This window comes from Pelobates fuscus, chromosome 3 (assembly GCF_036172605.1).
Source record: "Pelobates fuscus isolate aPelFus1 chromosome 3, aPelFus1.pri, whole genome shotgun sequence".
NCBI classification, from domain to species: domain Eukaryota; kingdom Metazoa; phylum Chordata; class Amphibia; order Anura; family Pelobatidae; genus Pelobates; species Pelobates fuscus.
This window is the reverse complement of record NC_086319.1, coordinates 359,917,442-359,936,077: the sequence shown is the minus strand read 5'-3', so window position 1 is coordinate 359,936,077 and position 18,636 is coordinate 359,917,442. Positions and strand designations below refer to the sequence as shown.

The following is an 18,636-nucleotide window of genomic DNA, read 5'->3' as shown; positions in this document are numbered from 1 at the left end:
TTACAAGACCGAGCTTTTATAGCCAGGCACGGCGTTTCCATTGGTTCATCAGGTGGGTGGAGTATTCTGATTGGCTGAACACAAATAGTTACTCATTTTAAAATACCCGCTCAAATCAACTGCTTATCCCCTCCCCCTCATTCAAAATACCCGCTCAAATCATCTGCTTCAAAGAAGGGATCTAGTCCTTCAGTGAGTCCTCCTGTCCTGACAGCATTTATTATAGACGCTACTAGTTGATAGGATTGGCAGTGGGCAGTAATGGCCGTATTACTCCCAATAGAATTATTAACTAGTGTGTAGGCTTTACCAAGGGGAGATGGGACATACACCTCTAACACATGCAGAGAGCCCGCTTCTTTACATGGGATTCTTAGTGTGATCACGTCTGATAAAGGACTCACAGTACGCCCAGCCGCCTTATAACCGAGCTACATGAGACAGAGCAGGGAATGTTACCAGGCAGCCACTCATTGAAACAATAATCCCCTTGTGCGGCCGTGAGTCCATGCTGTTGAGGCAGAGCTAACGCATCCAGCAGCCAGAGATCGGATCTGTAGAGCTGAATCTTATCCTAAGTTTCACGCAGCATGTTCAGACAGGGAGGGGGACGACCCTAAGTAAGCGAGATTCCCCCCCCCCCCCCCCTTAGCAATAGAGGCTCATGCAAACTATATACACTTGACCCAATGTTTAACTCGATGCTGCTGCACGTATCATGGGTATACATTGATTCTAGCTCGCGTTCTAGAGTTGGAATGTTGTATACAGAATGGGACTGAGTGCAGGACGAGAACGCTTCCTATTTGACTTGTTACACGTTCATGGGGTGTGTGTGTGTGTGTGTGTGTGAGAGAGAGTAGATACAGGAAGATGGTTGCGCTCTTTGTGGAGACTGTGGGCGGCTCTTAGAAGAGCCTTTGTGTTTTTAGTCTAGACCGGTGGAGCAGCTGTCCGCTTTACTTGCTCTTTGATTTATGACTTTCGGTTTTCTTGGGCAGCAGCACAGCCTGGATGTTGGGCAAAACACCTCCCTGGGCGATAGTCACTCCTCCCAGCAGTTTGTTGAGCTCTTCGTCGTTACGGACAGCGAGCTGGAGATGGCGGGGAATGATGCGGGTTTTCTTGTTATCTCTGGCGGCATTCCCTGCCAGCTCCAGGATCTCAGCAGTCAGGTACTCCAGCACTGCAGCCAGATAGACGGGGGCACCGGCTCCAACACGCTCTGCATAATTCCCCTTCCTCAGCAGACGGTGGACTCTGCCGACTGGGAACTGAAGACCAGCGCGGGATGAGCGAGTCTTCGCCTTTGCACGGGTCTTTCCTCCTTGCTTTCCACGGCCTGACATGTTGGTTCTAGAATTTTGCTGATAATAAAACCTCACCCCCCTTTACACGGGCTATTTATAGACACACTCTGCTCTGGGATTGGATGGCTTTGCAAGCAGCCAATTAGACACGCGCTGTACAGGATACCAATCAATTGCTGAAACTATGACATCGTTTCGTCACCTGTCTGTGTTGACCAATCCCATCACGGAAAGCGGAAGGGCTTAATTTGCATGGCCTGCCTATAAATAAAGCCGTCGGAGCGCGCAGACCGTCATTGTATTTCCAGCAAACAGCGTAGATCATGCCTGATCCAGCCAAGTCCGCACCAGCCGCCAAGAAAGGCTCTAAGAAAGCCGTGACCAAGACTCAGAAGAAAGATGGCAAGAAGCGTAGGAAGACCAGGAAGGAGAGCTATGCCATCTACGTGAACAAGGTGCTGAAGCAGGTCCACCCCGACACCGGTATCTCCTCCAAGGCCATGGGGATCATGAACTCCTTTGTCAATGATATCTTTGAGCGCATCGCAGGAGAAGCCTCTCGCCTGGCTCACTACAACAAGCGCTCCACCATCACTTCCCGGGAGATCCAGACCGCCGTGCGCCTGCTGCTACCCGGAGAGCTGGCAAAGCACGCCGTGTCCGAGGGCACCAAGGCTGTCACCAAGTACACCAGCGCCAAGTAATGGCATTCTTCTACTTTACTATAAACCCAAAGGCTCTTATAAGAGCCACCCACACTGTCTGTCAGAGCTCTAATCCTCGTGATAAACCCACTAGTATCATCTCTGCTGCTCTCGGTATTCACTGTTTAGTGAATCTCACATATTGCTCAGATTGTCTTGTACCACTAGGTCTGAATTGCCTTCCCCTGCTAGATGGATCGTAAACTGAAATCCGTCTTTAGAAAACCTGCTCCATTCATGGAAACCTGCCCAAATAGACCCCTTACTTAATATTCCTAGATCGTCGGGTAGCAATATAAAATATATATATACACTACAATAGTTAAAACTGGCTTTCCATAGACTATGTGCCAAATAAGTGATAAATGTAAGGACTGCTCCTGAAAACAATCAAACCTTAAGCGCTATGACAATACTAACTGTTGAACAGGCTAGTGAGTTACACAGCAGATCGTATCTGGAATGAATCTTCAATTCTGTTTATGAATATAACAAAGTATCTAAGTTTGGGCTCATACATTCTGGATAGCTATTTTGGATTACTTTATCCTACCAGCTAGCACTGTCTTGTGACATACATTTATAGTGATTACCCAGTGAAATTTTAATTTACTAGCAATATTTAGAAGACAATCCATTTCTTGCTATATTGTTTTTTATTTATTTTTATGGGTTGAGATTCTATGTGTGGCAATTCTATATCAGATAAATAGATTGTATGTAGATTGCTCTGGCTTTACGATTAGCCCTTAAAGGAACACTATAGTCGCCTAAATTACTTTAGCTAAATAAAGCAGTTTTAGTGTATAGATCATTCCCCTGCAGTCTCACTGCTCAATTCTCTGTCATCTAGGAGTTAAATCACTTTGTTTATGTTTATGCAGCCCTAGCCATACCTCCACTGGCTATGATTGACAGAGCCTGCATGAAAGGAACAAAAACGAAAATCTTAATTAAACAGAACTTGCAATAAAGAAAGCCTAAATAGGGCTCTCTTTACAGGAAGTGTTTATGGAAGGCTGTGCAAGTCACATGCAGGGAGGTGTGACTTGACAGGGAGCTACAACAAAACTTGTCTGCAACTCCTAATCGGATCGGGCAACCACCGTGATCCGATAAAACTTTGAACAGAGTGCTCTCACTCCCAGGCAGTGGTGTATCCTGGTTTTGTGCTGCCCAAGGCAGGACAAAACTCAGGCGCCCCCCTCCTCCCCCCCGCCACCCACACCCAACCCTTCCCTCCGCCCCGCATTCTAAATATACACACACACATTCACTGACAGAAACACACACACTAACAGACACACTCACAAACAGACAAACACACAGTCACTAACAGACACAAACTAGCACACACACACACTCACTAACAGACACACACACAGTCAGACACACACACTAACAGACACACTCACAGGCTAACACACACACACACACACACACACACTAACAGACATACAAACACACACACACACACACACACTAACAGACATAAACACACATACACACTCACTGACAGACACACACTCACTCATCTCACTCATACTAACACATTTTTTTTTTTTTTTAATTCTTTATTTTTGTTGTGCACAAAAGTAACAAAAAGCCTTGGTGCGCCACAACAGCGACATCAAGAAAAATTGATAGACATTTGCAGTACAAGTCGTGGCATTCGTTTGTCAAGGCACATTTTTAGATTAATGAGATCAATATTTTGACAGCTTAGGTTCTCGTTTAGTTTAAATGATTTACCAAGATTTAACAAGATGCACACGTCAGGTAGGTGTCAGGGTACCTGAAGCCTCTACCTCCGAAATAGGTAGAGACTTAGTAGTTTACTCCTCCAGCAGGTCGGCTTCCTCCATCCCTCGCGGCTCCCCTAGACACTCTCACGCCGGCCGCGAGGGATCCGTCTCATTTTATGACGTCACGCACGCTGCCCGACGTCATGACGTCAGTCCGGACCGATCTGTCACTCAAGTGACTGGAAGCCACTCAGGACTCGTCGGAGGCGGGTATACTCACTGTAACCAGGGTATTTAAACCTGTTTCTCCCATTCACTCATTGCCCTGTCGTGGTTCTAGCCTGTCTAGTCACACAGTGCTCTGGCGATTTCAGTTATTCCTTTGGTTCCGACCCGGCTAGTTTGACTTACTCTGTTTCCCTCTGGTATCCTTGACCCGGCTTGTTCCTCGCTCACCTGTCCTCTCGTTCCCTCGACCTCGGCTTGTTTCTGACCATTCTCTTTACTCTCCGTACGTTAGTCCGGCCATTCTAAGGTCCGGTATACGTACCCTGTCCTGTTTGTACTTTGCGTGTTGGATCCCTGTCCCGATCCTGACATTACGACAGGGCCAATGGATCCTGCAGGTACAAACAGTCAGGTTGGTCCCTCTGATTCCAGGTTTGACGCCATGGAACACAGAATGGACCAGATGGCACTAGCACTACAGGCGCTATTATCTCGTGCCAATAACCCACCTGAGGAGACCCGTACTACTTCCATCTCTCCTGTAAGTTCTGGTCTAGAGGTAGCCACTGTAGGTGCCTCTTCCCGTATTACCCCACCTGTACGTTATGGTGGTTCACCGGAGAAGTGTTGTGGTTTTTTGAACCAGATTAATATCCACTTCGAACTACAACCCCGCTCCTATCCCACAGATAGGGCAAAAGTTGGATTTATTATCACCCTACTCATTGAGAAAGCTCTGAGATGGGCCAACCCACTATGGGAGAATGATAACCCATTGGTATATAATTATAATGCCTTTGTAGCTGCATTTAGAAGAACTTTTGACCCTCCTGGTAGGAAGGTTAATGCAGCCAGATTACTGTTGCGCCTGAGACAGGAGAACCGAACACTTGTGGATTATGCACTAGAGTTCAGGTCTCTGGCGGCAGAAGTCAAGTGGAATGAGCAGGCTTATATAGATGTATTTTTGAATGGGCTATCAGATATTATCCTTGATGAGGTTGCTACTAGGGAGCTTCCTGAGAATTTAGAGGACTTAATTTCGTTCATTTCTCGTATTGATGAGCGTTTAAGAGAGAGACAGAACACTAGAGAGAGGAACTTCAGACCTGCCTTTAAATTAGCTCCTACATTTCAAAGTCCTGATTCCAATACCTCACTGTATCCTGAACCTATGCAGATAGGCAATACTCGCCTCTCTGAGGAGGAGAGGCAGTACAGGAGAAGGGAGGGTTTATGTATGTATTGTGGAGCCAGAGGTCATTTGTGTCTGAATTGTCCTACTCGCTCGGGAAACGCCCGCACCTAAGTTTCTCTAGAGGACAGGCCTTGGGTGTTTCTATTTTGTCCTCTACGCATAATTATAAAGATCACAGGCTTCTGCTACCAATTTCTTTAACGTGGGAGAAGGGAATGCTAAAGACCATGGCCTTGATAGATTCCGGAGCTGCTGAGAATTTTATCGACCAAGTCTTTGCTACTAAACACACTATCCCATCCCAGGTAAGGGATACACCCTTGGCCGTTGAGGCCATAGATGGTAGACCTTTACTTGAGCCTGTTATCTCTCGTGAGACTATACCCATTAACTTAACTATTGGTATCTTACACGAGGAGAACTTATCACTTATGCTCATTTCATCTCCTTCTGTTCCATAGTCCTGGGTTACCCATGGTTAAAGAGACATAACCCTATTATCGATTGGGAATTAGGGGAGATAATCTCATGGGGCCAGGGTTGTCAGGAGAGGTGTTTACGCAGGGTGTCTCCATTGGCTATGATTAACACACCAGATAGTTCTACCCAGTCTACAGGGAGACAGATACCTCCTCTGTACATAGACTTAAAAGCAGTGTTCGATAAGAAGAACGCTGATACCCTACCCCCACACAGGACCTTTGATTGTAAAATTAATCTTTTGCCCGGCACCATGCCCCCCAGGGGTAATGTATATCCTCTACCCATTAAAGAGAATTCTGTTTTAGAGGAGTATATTCAGGAGAATTTAGACAAGGGATTCATTAGGAGATCCTCTTCTCCCGCCGGGGCTGGATTTTTTTTTGTTAAAAAGAAGGATGGCTCACTCAGACCATGTATTGATTACCGAGGTTTGAATAAAATAATCATTAGGAATGCCTATCCGATCCCCTTGATTACCGAGCTCTTTGATCGGCTAAAAGGTTCTAAGATTTTCACCAAGTTGGACCTCAGAGGGGCATATAACTTGGTGAGAATTCAACAAGGTCACGAGTGGAAGACTGTGTTTAATACCCGCTACGGGCATTATGAGTACACGGTCATGCCTTTTGGCCTTTGTAACGCACCGGCAGTATTCCAGGATCTGATTAACGAAGTTCTTAGGGAATTTCAACAGGATTGTGTTATTGTATACCTGGATGACATTCTCATACACTCTAGAGAGATTGAGACCCACCATAGACAAGTCAGAAAGGTATTACACAAACTTCTACAACACGGCTTATACTGCAAATTGGAGAAATGCAGCTTTGACCAGACCCAGATAGATTTTCTTGGATACGTGATTTCTGGGGAAGGCTTTAAGATGGATCCTGACAAACTCCAGTCTATTCTAGATTGGCCATTGCCTAAGGGACTCAAGGCTATCCAGAGGTTTATTGGGTTCTCCAATTATTATAGGCGCTTCATTAAGGGTTACTCTTCTATTATTGCACCTATTACCAATATGACCAAACAAGGGGCTGATACTAAGACTTGGTCTACTGAAGCTCTCGTTGCTTTCAAAAATCTCAAAGAACTTTTTGCTTCTGCTCCAATATTAGTCCATCCTGATACGTCCTTGCCGTTCCTACTTGAGGTCGATGCCTCTGAGACAGGAGTAGGTGCCGTTCTCTCACAAAGGTTGGGGGTGGATAAACCGTTACATCCTTGTGGTTTTTTTTCCAAGAAACTTTCTGGGCCTGAAAGCAGGTATGACATCGGAGACAGGGAATTGTTAGCAGTCATTAAAGCCTTGAAAGAGTGGAGACATCTATTGGAGGGCACCTTACATCCGGTTACTATTTTGACGGACCACAAGAACTTGTCCTATATTGGGGAGGCCAAGCGTTTGTCCTCTAGGCAAGCTCGTTGGTCCTTATTCCTGACTCATTTCAATTATGTGCTTACTTACAGACCTGGCTCTAAGAACTCTAAGGCCGATGCTTTGTCTCGACAATATGAACCTTTCACTGTATCTGAACCGATTCTTTCTTCTATAGTTCCTAAATGCAAGATTGTTGCTAATACGAATCTCAGGATTCATTCCCCGTTACTGGCCGAGATCATTAAGCTGCAACATCTAGCACCTAAACAGACTCCTGAGGGTCGACATTTCGTTCCTCCTACTCTTCAACTGGAGCTGTTGCAATGTTTCCATAACAGCAAGATGGCGGGACATCCTGGTATCCGCAAGACGTATGCTTTAATTTCTAAAGACTTCTGGTGGCCTGCTTTACGTAAGGATACTAAAGATTTCATCGCTGCGTGTGAAGTGTGTACTAAGACCAAACAACCTCATACGCTCCCAAGTGAATTCCTGCATCCCTTAGAGGTACCAGAGAAACCATGGTCTTGTTTGGCCATGGACTTTATTGTCGATCTACCTATCTCTAAAAAACAGACTGTTATCCTCACCGTGGTTGACAGATTCACCAAGATGGCCCACTTCATTCCCTTGCCTAAGCTTCCATCCTCCCCAGAGTTGGCAGAGATATTCGCGAGGGAGATTTTTCGCTTACATGGGATACCTTCCCAAATCGTATCTGACAGAGGGTCCCAATTTGTTTCCCGTTTTTGGAGATCCTTTTGTTCTCAACTAGGTATTAAATTAAATTTTTAACACTGCTCTCCTCTCCCTGTATTTCCCATTGCCTTCCTGGCATACCACTTGCTGCTGGGGGGCAGGAACAACTACCTCTGCCCCCTGTAACTCAGCCTGCCGCTGGGGAGGGAGGACGCTGCTCTCCTCTCCCTGCACTTCACATTGCCCTCCTGGCATATCACTCTGCTGCTGGGGGGCAGGAACAACTACCTCTGCCCCCTGTAACTCAGCCTGCCGCTGGGGAGGGAGGACACTGCTCTCCTCTCCCTGTACTTCACACTGCCTTCCTGGCATATCACTCTGCTGCTGGGGGGCAGGAACAACTACCTCTGCCCCTGTAACTCAGCCTGCCGCTGAGGAGGGAGGACGCTGCTCTCCTCTCCCTGCACTTCACACTGCCGCTGGGGAATGGAGACTGGGCTCCCAATTCCCTGCAGGACCGGTGGAGAGACCTCGCTCCCATCTCCACTGGCCACCTGGGGTTCTTCCCAGTAAAACTGTACAATATCTTCCCAGCTGAAGGGGTCTGGATCTGGGTCTGCGCTTCCCTGCTGAGCCTTCTCACTGGAGTGGAACAGATTTTGGTAGCCCTGTTCCAGCTCCATCTCCCGGGTCACCAGGTGGACCAGGTCTTGCTCAATCTTATGAGTGTCGTCCCAGTCATACCTGCTCTCCCTCCACTCAAAGAGATCCTGGAACCGGGCTTGTGTAGCGCTCCCAAACTCAGGCTCTGCAAAAGTCTCCCATAACAAGCCAGGACCATCAAACTCCTCTCCCTCTGGCTTGTCATGCTCGGCTGTCCAGGGCAGGTACTGTGCAACATACCACCAAAGCGCTTGGTAGGCATCCTCCAGCCACATCTCCTGCCATACTAGGTGTTCCAATTCTCTCACCCATTCCTCCAGGGGCTGCTCTCCCAGGAAGGGCATCCGCAGGGCTACTCGCTTCTGCAACCGCTGCTCTTCCTTGGGGAATCTCCCGTCCTGCTGGTATTCCACAATACCCAGTGCCTGGTACCAGATGCCTTTGCGTACTGCATCTCGGTCATCCATGTCAGCCTCATCGAACTCCACTGCTGGTTCCATGCTGGTGCTGTCAGGGTCGCTGTACTGAGACATGCGTTGCCCTCAAATTGTAAAATCCAGAGCAATGGTGTCTCCTGTAGCTGTCCTTCTGGCTGTAGGAACGATCCCGCCGCTTGCCACCAATTGTAACGGACCGTTTCAGCAGACAAGGGGTTAAAATCTGTTTAGGCGATATGCCCCTTTCTGAGAGACAGGCACAGCTACTGTAAAATCACCAAACCTCACAAATTGGATATAGGTAAATGCATCAAACTCCCGAACTACATACAAGGGAATAAGGTAGCACTCCAAACTGGAACCTCACGAATAGCTGCTAGCAGACGAACAGGAAAAGCATATATCAGCTTACACTCCTAGCAATCAATCTCCAACAGCATACAGTGAATCCCCCCCAAGAACGAGACAAGGCTCCGTGTTGAGGGTCAAGCAGTGGTCTGTTTATTCAGGGCTACCTGCCCCTGTATTTATGCAGGTCTCCCACCTGGTGGACACTCCCCTAGGGGACCAGATGGAAGACTGTAACAGCAGACAGACATGTATCATTTTCGTACACTCAGCCACAATACTTTCCCACAATGCATCCTGGTTTCCTCCTCTCTGTCCTGGAGATAATTAATGAAGTAATTAAATTATCTCCCAGGACAAAGGCAAGACTCCATTATGCACGTGGTGACACAGAAACAGACTATCACTTTAAAATACATAAAGACACATTTTATACACAAAACACAGACATGTAACATATCCCCAGATAGCTCAGGTCTGGGTGCACATTATTAGGTGAATGGCACCCAGACCACCCGAATACAGTTTAAGTGCCATGGAGCTAAAGTCTTTAATTATACGAACAGGCTCCATGGCATTGCTATCTGGGTTAAAGGATTCACATAAAACATAAAACACCGAATTTCCCTGCATTCACCAAATCCATACGAATTAGAACCAGGGGCTGGAGGTTCAGCGGTGCCTGCACGTAAAAGTGTCCGATTTTGGTGCATGAAAGCCGGGCAGAAAAGCGCTGGCTGCCCGGGGAGCTCTAGAACACCGCCACCTAGCGGCCGCAAAGTGTAACGGCAGGCACAAAGTTAACAAGCAATTAAGCTGCGGTTAACCGCAGCTTCAGGGAGGTAAATAGGAGGCACACTCCAGCTCCTGGGTGGCCAATTAACAACGCCGGCCGGCTTCCCACGGCTCTGGGAAGGTTGGTGAACGGCTGTTTGATCGGTATATGAAATCTACCGAACTGCTGTGCAGAAAGGGAGAAATAAATCCTTCTGCACAGTAAAATTAACCCTTTAGCTGCCGGTCCATAATCCAAAGGCAGCAGGCGGGTGTTCTATCAAAAAACCCTACCCCGTGAAAATTCCCTACCCTCGTCACTTCCGGTGACGCGGCCGCACCGGAAGTGACCCTCATCCAATGGAGGAGGAGGGTGTGCGCCGCCGCGCAGGCGCACAACAACTAGGCTAGGCAGGGATTTTTCACAGGGTAGGGGAAATTAACGCCACCGTGCGCACGCGCGGCAAAGTACTCCCGTCGGAGGTACAGCGCGCGTGCGCACTAGTGGCAAGGGAGAGAGGCTTTAATCCGACGATCAGAGTTCGCGCGTGCGCAGTATAGGGGTAGGGAATTTTGATGGCTATTAGCCCTGTGAGATCTCCCTACCCCTATACTGCGCATGCGCGAACTCTGATCGTCGGATTAAAGCCTATCCCTGCTCCCAACACTCTCAGCCATCCAAGATTGAGGGTGAATTATGGTGGGACGGTGGGTGTTTATGTGCATTATATTGGGGGGGTTCTGAGCAGAATTGGGGGGTCTGTGCAGAATTGGGGGTCTGCACAGACCCCCCAATATAATGCACATAAACACCCACCGTCCCACCATAATTCACCCTCAATCTTGGATGGCTGAGAGTGTTGGGAGCAGGGAGAGGCTTTAATCTGATGATGAGTCCGCGCATGCGCAGTATAGGGGTAGGGAGATTTCACAGGGCTAATAGCCATCAAATTTCCCTACCCCTATACTGCGCATGCGCGGTTTGTGAAGTGCTCCCTTGCAACTCGTGCGCACGTGCGCTGTACCTCCGACGGGAGTACTTTGCCGCGCGTGCGCACTGTTGCATTCATTTCCCCTACCCCGTGAAAAATCCCTACCTAGTTTGTGTGCGCTTGCGCGGCGGCGCACGCCCTCCTCCTCCATTGGATGAGGGTCACTTCCGGTGCGGCTGCGTCACCGGAAGTGACGAGGGTAGGGAATTTTCACGGGGTAGGGTTTTTTGATAGAACACGGGCAACCAGGCTCCTCCAATACAATGTGGCGAGATTGGTTTCGTCACATGTGCATACAGTGCCCATCCAAGCACCTGACCGCTAAACTGATTATCTCCCGAATACAAAGTACTTAAGACAAAAACACCCCCATAATACAATAAAACCACACAGGCACCCCACATATCATACAACCCTGGATAGCTGTCATCCGAATTGGTAAAATAGTGCCAGGATCCATGAAAAAATGTTGAATCTCCACCGGGTTACATTTTGACTGGCCGCACACGAGGGCCAAGCCCAAAATAGTTCCAGCATAATTGTGTCTTGGTCTTGGGCCAATCAAAGAGTGGGAGTTCCTGCAGTCAAATGGAAGGGAGCTCCCCCTGGCTCTCAGGAAGCAATTTCTCCAATAAGTCTGAACCTTCCCTCCAAAAAGCGCTCTACTGGCAGGTCGGCAAGGGGGTCATCACACTACCTCAAGATGACCAAGGGACGCAAATTCACAGAGCAGAGTTTCCTTCCAGAGCATATAGAACTGGTTTTAGTTGCTGTTAGACTCAGAGGATAATGAATAAATAGATAGAATAAAGATTATGCAAATTAAATATCAACTATATGCTATGATCTTACTACATACTGCCTGAGTTTACTGTCTGAACAAACGAGGTGCAACATCCCTCTTCTCTGTTTCTTTATGACATGAGCTACAACACACCTTGATAACACAGGTCCCTTCCCTTCCCTGAATAAGATTGAGAAAGAAAGCCTTCAAATATATCATTTAAATAGTTCTGGAAATAATGTTTCTGGAAAACATCAAGCTGATCACAAACGAGTTGTGTCTGCTTTCCCCAGCTCTACTACATTGTGACAGCCCTCGGGAGCCATGAGACTGCTAATAAATTCTAGATTAGATAGTTTAGTACATTTCACGATGGATGACATCGACATCCGTTCTCTTATTTCAGTAAAATCTATTAGTTGTATCCACTCGGAAACACAGAGTGAGAGCAGTGTGTGAAAAGCAGGAGAAGGGAAAGTGAAGGGTGTGTCATAAGACAGTATCCAATCAGAGCGCGCTTAGATCAGCCTATAGGATGCCAGCTTGAGATCTATAAATGAGAGCCGGCTGTGAACGGAATTATTGACTGATCGGTATAGTGAATAGTGATCATGGCTGAAACTGCTCCTGCTGCCGCTCCTGCGGTTGAAATCGATTCTAAGAAGAAGCAGCCGAAGAAGGCATCCAGCGCCAAGAAAGCTGCCAAGCCGTCCGGTCCTAGCGTGTCCGAGCTCCTTGTTAAAGCTGTGTCCGCCTCTAAAGAGCGCAGCGGGGTGTCCCTGGCAGCCCTGAAGAAGGCTTTGACCGCCGCTGGCTACGATGTGGAGAAGAATAACAGCCGCCTCAAGCTGGCTCTCAAGGGCTTGGTGACTAAAGAGACTCTCGTCCAGGTCAAAGGTAGCGGAGCCTCCGGCTCCTTCAAGCTCAACAAGAAGCAGGCGGAGAGCAAAGACAAGGCTGCAAAGCCCAAGAAGGCACCGGCTAAAGTCAAGAAGCCCGCCCCAAAGAAAGCCTCCAAGTCTCCGGCTAAAGTGAAGAAGGTAGCCGCGAAGAGCCCTAAGAAGGCCAAGAAGCCGGCAGCCTCCGCTAAAAAAGTCACCAAGAGCCCCAAGAAAGTCAAAGCCGCCAAGCCCAAGAAGGCAGTGAAGAGTCCGGCTAAAAAAGCAACAAAGAGCCCGGCTAAAAAGGCAGCCAAGCCCAAAGCCGCTAAGAGTCCAGCAAAGGCTAAAAAGGCAGCTCCCAAGAAAAAATAAGCCCTGCTCGTATCTTGTTTTAATTTATATTTAAAAGCCCCAACGGCTCTTCTAAGAGCCACCACCTTGTCCTTTAAGAGCTATATTTGTGATAGGCACGTGTTTATTTTATAGAATGTCACACACACCATTTCTCATTCGTAAAGCAGGATCTAGTGCTAGAAAATACCTCGTTGGGATGTAAATAGAAAGTACCTTGTCAGTGCTACTCTTTATAAAATGTTTTTATTATTTTTTGTGGGAAGTTGAAATTCCCTCCTTGCTAAGATATTGTGGGAGATTCATTAAACTGCAAAAGGCCAACTTTAGTCAGAATTGAGTGAGAAACGCATATAATCTATAGAATATCACCATCCAAAGTAGCCATACTGGCTTTATTTCCTGTTCAGTAAGATGATAAAGCAGAGACTAATTAAGGCTGTTGTCGAGCTGAATATTTACATGGTGATAATAAAGGGACTGCCATCGCCCTCTCTCACTTGGGAACCGGGCGCTTATTTAGATGATCAAACCGTAGGAAATAAGTGATACCGTGTGCTGTGAATAAGCCGACTTTCAAAGCAACACTAAATACATGATTTAAAAAAAATAAAAATAAAAGTCACGATCTTGTTTCATCCTTCGTGTTTACACAACTTTATGTTCAAGAGACAGAACCATTTCAGGGAAGAGGGGGGAAAAAAAAAATGTGAATGAGGGCGCGACTTAACTCCGCCCCATGTGCTGCAGTTCTCCATTCGGTCCACCCGTGGTGTATATAAGGAGAGCGTTGCATGTATCCCGTATCATTCCGGCAGATAGAAAAACAGAACCATGTCTGGCAGAGGTAAAGGCGGAAAGGGTCTCGGGAAAGGCGGCGCTAAGCGGCACAGAAAGGTCCTGCGTGACAACATCCAGGGCATTACCAAGCCTGCAATCCGCCGCCTGGCTCGCAGAGGAGGAGTGAAACGTATCTCCGGCCTCATCTACGAAGAGACTCGCGGGGTGTTGAAGGTCTTCCTGGAGAATGTTATCCGGGACGCCGTCACCTACACCGAGCATGCCAAGAGGAAGACTGTGACCGCCATGGACGTAGTCTATGCCCTTAAACGCCAGGGCCGCACTCTCTATGGCTTCGGAGGTTAAAACCCTGACTCGGCCTTACCGCATACCCCACTAACCCAAAGGCCCTTTTTAGGGCCACCCACCTTTTCACTGAAAGAGTAAATCTAATCATTTCAACCCTATATCTGACAAACTGCCTTCTACTGCTCAAACACATCGGAAAGTACAAACATGGTATTGGTAGAGCGAGATCTGAGTTTATAACATTCTCCTATGTAGAGTCAATGGTTATTGAGATCGTGTCATTATCTAGTTACACATCGATTTGTCTGCAGTTAGCACTCGATTTCTAGTAATTGTAGCGCTATATCACTCAACATTGCGATCTAGTGCAGTGCATTTAGATTAGACAGACTACCAAGATTTTAGAAGTATTGAATATAGTTACTGTTGCTTACATTTTATAACATGCTTGCAGTTTAAAGCCATTTCATTAGAAACATTATGACCAGCTGTATATAAATACACATGTATTCTTTTCCTCTAAGCAAGCCGTAGCAAATATAAAGTACTCCTTTACCTGCTGCCAATTCACATGATCGCTTGTAAATAGAGTAATTCGCTTCTACTGTCTACTAGATGAGTTTATTCACTGAAAATCTGTGAAGGTAAAATTCCGAGTAAAATAGCCAAGCAGCTACTATATCTACCCGGGGGGCATTGTTTGTTGATTAGAAAAGAAAGAAACTGAATACGTCTAGATATTTAGTGATGTGCAGAGGATACAAAGACCGTGCATATAAAAGTGTTTAAACTCATTCCAGTGCAGATTTGGGGGCTCTTAAAAGAGCCTTTGTGGTGTTTGTGTGAACAAGTTAAGAGTTTAAGCTCTCTCTCCTCGGATCCTACGGGCCAGCTGGATGTCTTTGGGCATGATGGTGACCCTCTTGGCGTGGATGGCACACAAGTTTGTATCCTCAAAGAGACCCACCAGGTAAGCCTCGCTAGCCTCTTGCAGAGCCATGACGGCAGAGCTCTGGAAGCGCAGATCAGTCTTGAAATCCTGAGCGATCTCACGGACAAGGCGCTGGAAAGGCAGCTTGCGGATGAGCAGCTCGGTGGACTTCTGATAACGTCGGATCTCCCGGAGAGCCACAGTTCCCGGCCGGTAACGGTGAGGCTTCTTCACTCCGCCGGTAGCTGGAGCGCTCTTCCTGGCAGCTTTGGTGGCTAGCTGCTTGCGAGGAGCCTTGCCTCCGGTGGATTTACGGGCGGTCTGCTTAGTTCTGGCCATCGTAACAAAACGAGCGCGAATGAAGTCTGCGCTTACAAGACCGAGCTTTTATAGCCAGGCACGGCGTTTCCATTGGTTCATCAGGTGGGTGGAGTATTCTGATTGGCTGAACACAAATAGTTACTCATTTTAAAATACCCGCTCAAATCAACTGCTTATCCCCTCCCCCTCATTCAAAATACCCGCTCAAATCATCTGCTTCAAAGAAGGGATCTAGTCCTTCAGTGAGTCCTCCTGTCCTGACAGCATTTATTATAGACGCTACTAGTTGATAGGATTGGCAGTGGGCAGTAATGGCCGTATTACTCCCAATAGAATTATTAACTAGTGTGTAGGCTTTACCGAGGGGAGATGGGACATACACCTCTAACACATGCAGAGAGCCCGCTTCTTTACATGGGATTCTTAGTGTGATCACGTCTGATAAAGGACTCACAGTACGCCCAGCCGCCTTATAACCGAGCTACATGAGACAGAGCAGGGAATGTTACCAGGCAGCCACTCATTGAAACAATAATCCCCTTGTGCGGCCGTGAGTCCATGCTGTTGAGGCAGAGCTAACGCATCCAGCAGCCAGAGATCGGATCTGTAGAGCTGAATCTTATCCTAAGTTTCACGCAGCATGTTCAGACAGGGAGGGGGACGACCCTAAGTAAGCGAGATTCCCCCCCCCCCCCCCCTTAGCAATAGAGGCTCATGCAAACTATATACACTTGACCCAATGTTTAACTCGATGCTGCTGCACGTATCATGGGTATACATTGATTCTAGCTCGCGTTCTAGAGTTGGAATGTTGTATACAGAATGGGACTGAGTGCAGGACGAGAACGCTTCCTATTTGACTTGTTACACGTTCATGGGGTGTGTGTGTGTGTGTGAGAGAGAGTAGATACAGGAAGATGGTTGCGCTCTTTGTGGAGACTGTGGGCGGCTCTTAGAAGAGCCTTTGTGTTTTTAGTCTAGACCGGTGGAGCAGCTGTCCGCTTTACTTGCTCTTTGATTTATGACTTTCGGTTTTCTTGGGCAGCAGCACAGCCTGGATGTTGGGCAAAACACCTCCCTGGGCGATAGTCACTCCTCCCAGCAGTTTGTTGAGCTCTTCGTCGTTACGGACAGCGAGCTGGAGATGGCGGGGAATGATGCGGGTTTTCTTGTTATCTCTGGCGGCATTCCCTGCCAGCTCCAGGATCTCAGCAGTCAGGTACTCCAGCACTGCAGCCAGATAGACGGGGGCACCGGCTCCAACACGCTCTGCATAATTCCCCTTCCTCAGCAGACGGTGGACTCTGCCGACTGGGAACTGAAGACCAGCGCGGGATGAGCGAGTCTTCGCCTTTGCACGGGTCTTTCCTCCTTGCTTTCCACGGCCTGACATGTTGGTTCTAGAATTTCGCTGATAATAAAACCTCACCCCCCTTTACACGGGCTATTTATAGACACACTCTGCTCTGGGATTGGATGGCTTTGCAAGCAGCCAATTAGACACGCGCTGTACAGGATACCAATCAATTGCTGAAACTATGACATCGTTTCGTCACCTGTCTGTGTTGACCAATCCCATCACGGAAAGCGGAAGGGCTTAATTTGCATGGCCTGCCTATAAATAAAGCCGTCGGAGCGCGCAGACCGTCATTGTATTTCCAGCAAACAGCGTAGATCATGCCTGATCCAGCCAAGTCCGCACCAGCCGTCAAGAAAGGCTCTAAGAAAGCCGTGACCAAGACTCAGAAGAAAGATGGCAAGAAGCGTAGGAAGACCAGGAAGGAGAGCTATGCCATCTACGTGTACAAGGTGCTGAAGCAGGTCCACCCCGACACCGGTATCTCCTCCAAGGCCATGGGGATCATGAACTCCTTTGTCAATGATATCTTTGAGCGCATCGCAGGAGAAGCCTCTCGCCTGGCTCACTACAACAAGCGCTCCACCATCACTTCCCGGGAGATCCAGACCGCCGTGCGCCTGCTGCTACCCGGAGAGCTGGCAAAGCACGCCGTGTCCGAGGGCACCAAGGCTGTCACCAAGTACACCAGCGCCAAGTAATGGCATTCTTCTACTTTACTATAAACCCAAAGGCTCTTATAAGAGCCACCCACACTGTCTGTCAGAGCTCTAATCCTCGTGATAAACCCACTAGTATCATCTCTGCTGCTCTCGGTATTCACTGTTTAGTGAATCTCACATATTGCTCAGATTGTCTTGTACCACTAGGTCTGAATTGCCTTCCCCTGCTAGATGGATCGTAAACTGAAATCCGTCTTTAGAAAACCTGCTCCATTCATGGAAACCTGCCCAAATAGACCCCTTACTTAATATTCCTAGATCGTCGGGTAGCAATATAAAATATATATATACACTACAATAGTTAAAACTGGCTTTCCATAGACTATGTGCCAAATAAGTGATAAATGTAAGGACTGCTCCTGAAAACAATCAAACCTTAAGCGCTATGACAATACTAACTGTTGAACAGGCTAGTGAGTTACACAGCAGATCGTATCTGGAATGAATCTTCAATTCTGTTTATGAATATAACAAAGTATCTAAGTTTGGGCTCATACATTCTGGATAGCTATTTTGGATTACTTTATCCTACCAGCTAGCACTGTCTTGTGACATACATTTATAGTGATTACCCAGTGAAATTTTAATTTACTAGCAATATTTAGAAGACAATCCATTTCTTGCTATATTGTTTTTTATTTATTTTTATGGGTTGAGATTCTATGTGTGGCAATTCTATATCAGATAAATAGATTGTATGTAGATTGCTCTGGCTTTACGATTAGCCCTTAAAGGAACACTATAGTCGCCTAAATTACTTTAGCTAAATAAAGCAGTTTTAGTGTATAGATCATTCCCCTGCAGTCTCACTGCTCAATTCTCTGTCATCTAGGAGTTAAATCACTTTGTTTATGTTTATGCAGCCCTAGCCATACCTCCACTGGCTATGATTGACAGAGCCTGCATGAAAGGAACAAAAACGAAAATCTTAATTAAACAGAACTTGCAATAAAGAAAGCCTAAATAGGGCTCTCTTTACAGGAAGTGTTTATGGAAGGCTGTGCAAGTCACATGCAGGGAGGTGTGACTTGACAGGGAGCTACAACAAAACTTGTCTGCAACTCCTAATCGGATCGGGCAACCACCGTGATCCGATAAAACTTTGAACAGAGTGCTCTCACTCCCAGGCAGTGGTGTATCCTGGTTTTGTGCTGCCCAAGGCAGGACAAAACTCAGGCGCCCCCCTCCTCCCCCCCGCCACCCACACCCAACCCTTCCCTCCGCCCCGCATTCTA

General features: G+C 47.3%; 7 protein-coding genes across 7 annotated transcripts; 4 read left to right on the top strand and 3 right to left on the bottom strand.

Annotated features, from left to right (window-relative positions):
• Nucleotides 1–945: 945 nt before the first annotated feature.
• On the bottom strand, nt 946–1,359 carry LOC134601381 (histone H2A type 2-C). Its single transcript, XM_063445856.1, has one exon. It carries the CDS (start codon nt 1,347–1,349, stop codon nt 960–962), a length of 390 nt encoding a protein of 129 aa, XP_063301926.1. The 5' UTR covers nt 1,350–1,359; the 3' UTR covers nt 946–959.
• Nucleotides 1,360–1,633: 274 nt separating this feature from the next.
• Nucleotides 1,634–2,071, top strand: LOC134601837 (histone H2B-like). The gene has a single exon (XM_063446338.1). The coding sequence runs from the start codon at nt 1,634–1,636 to the stop codon at nt 2,012–2,014; it is 381 nt and encodes a 126-aa protein (XP_063302408.1). The 3' UTR covers nt 2,015–2,071.
• Nucleotides 2,072–12,360: 10,289 nt separating this feature from the next.
• On the top strand, nt 12,361–13,043 carry LOC134601380 (histone H1B-like). Its single transcript, XM_063445855.1, has one exon. The coding sequence runs from the start codon at nt 12,361–12,363 to the stop codon at nt 13,000–13,002; it is 642 nt and encodes a 213-aa protein (XP_063301925.1). The 3' UTR covers nt 13,003–13,043.
• Nucleotides 13,044–13,803: 760 nt separating this feature from the next.
• Nucleotides 13,804–14,188, top strand: LOC134601379 (histone H4). Its single transcript, XM_063445854.1, has one exon. It carries the CDS (start codon nt 13,816–13,818, stop codon nt 14,125–14,127), a length of 312 nt encoding a protein of 103 aa, XP_063301924.1. The 5' UTR covers nt 13,804–13,815; the 3' UTR covers nt 14,128–14,188.
• Nucleotides 14,189–14,841: 653 nt separating this feature from the next.
• LOC134601378 (histone H3) lies at nt 14,842–15,350 on the bottom strand. The gene has a single exon (XM_063445853.1). The coding sequence runs from the start codon at nt 15,338–15,340 to the stop codon at nt 14,930–14,932; it is 411 nt and encodes a 136-aa protein (XP_063301923.1). The 5' UTR covers nt 15,341–15,350; the 3' UTR covers nt 14,842–14,929.
• A 961-nt stretch (nt 15,351–16,311) lies between these two features.
• On the bottom strand, nt 16,312–16,726 carry LOC134601377 (histone H2A type 2-C). Its single transcript, XM_063445851.1, has one exon. The coding sequence runs from the start codon at nt 16,713–16,715 to the stop codon at nt 16,326–16,328; it is 390 nt and encodes a 129-aa protein (XP_063301921.1). The 5' UTR covers nt 16,716–16,726; the 3' UTR covers nt 16,312–16,325.
• A 273-nt stretch (nt 16,727–16,999) lies between these two features.
• LOC134601376 (histone H2B 1.1-like) lies at nt 17,000–17,431 on the top strand. The gene has a single exon (XM_063445850.1). It carries the CDS (start codon nt 17,000–17,002, stop codon nt 17,378–17,380), a length of 381 nt encoding a protein of 126 aa, XP_063301920.1. The 3' UTR covers nt 17,381–17,431.
• Nucleotides 17,432–18,636: the final 1,205 nt, after the last annotated feature.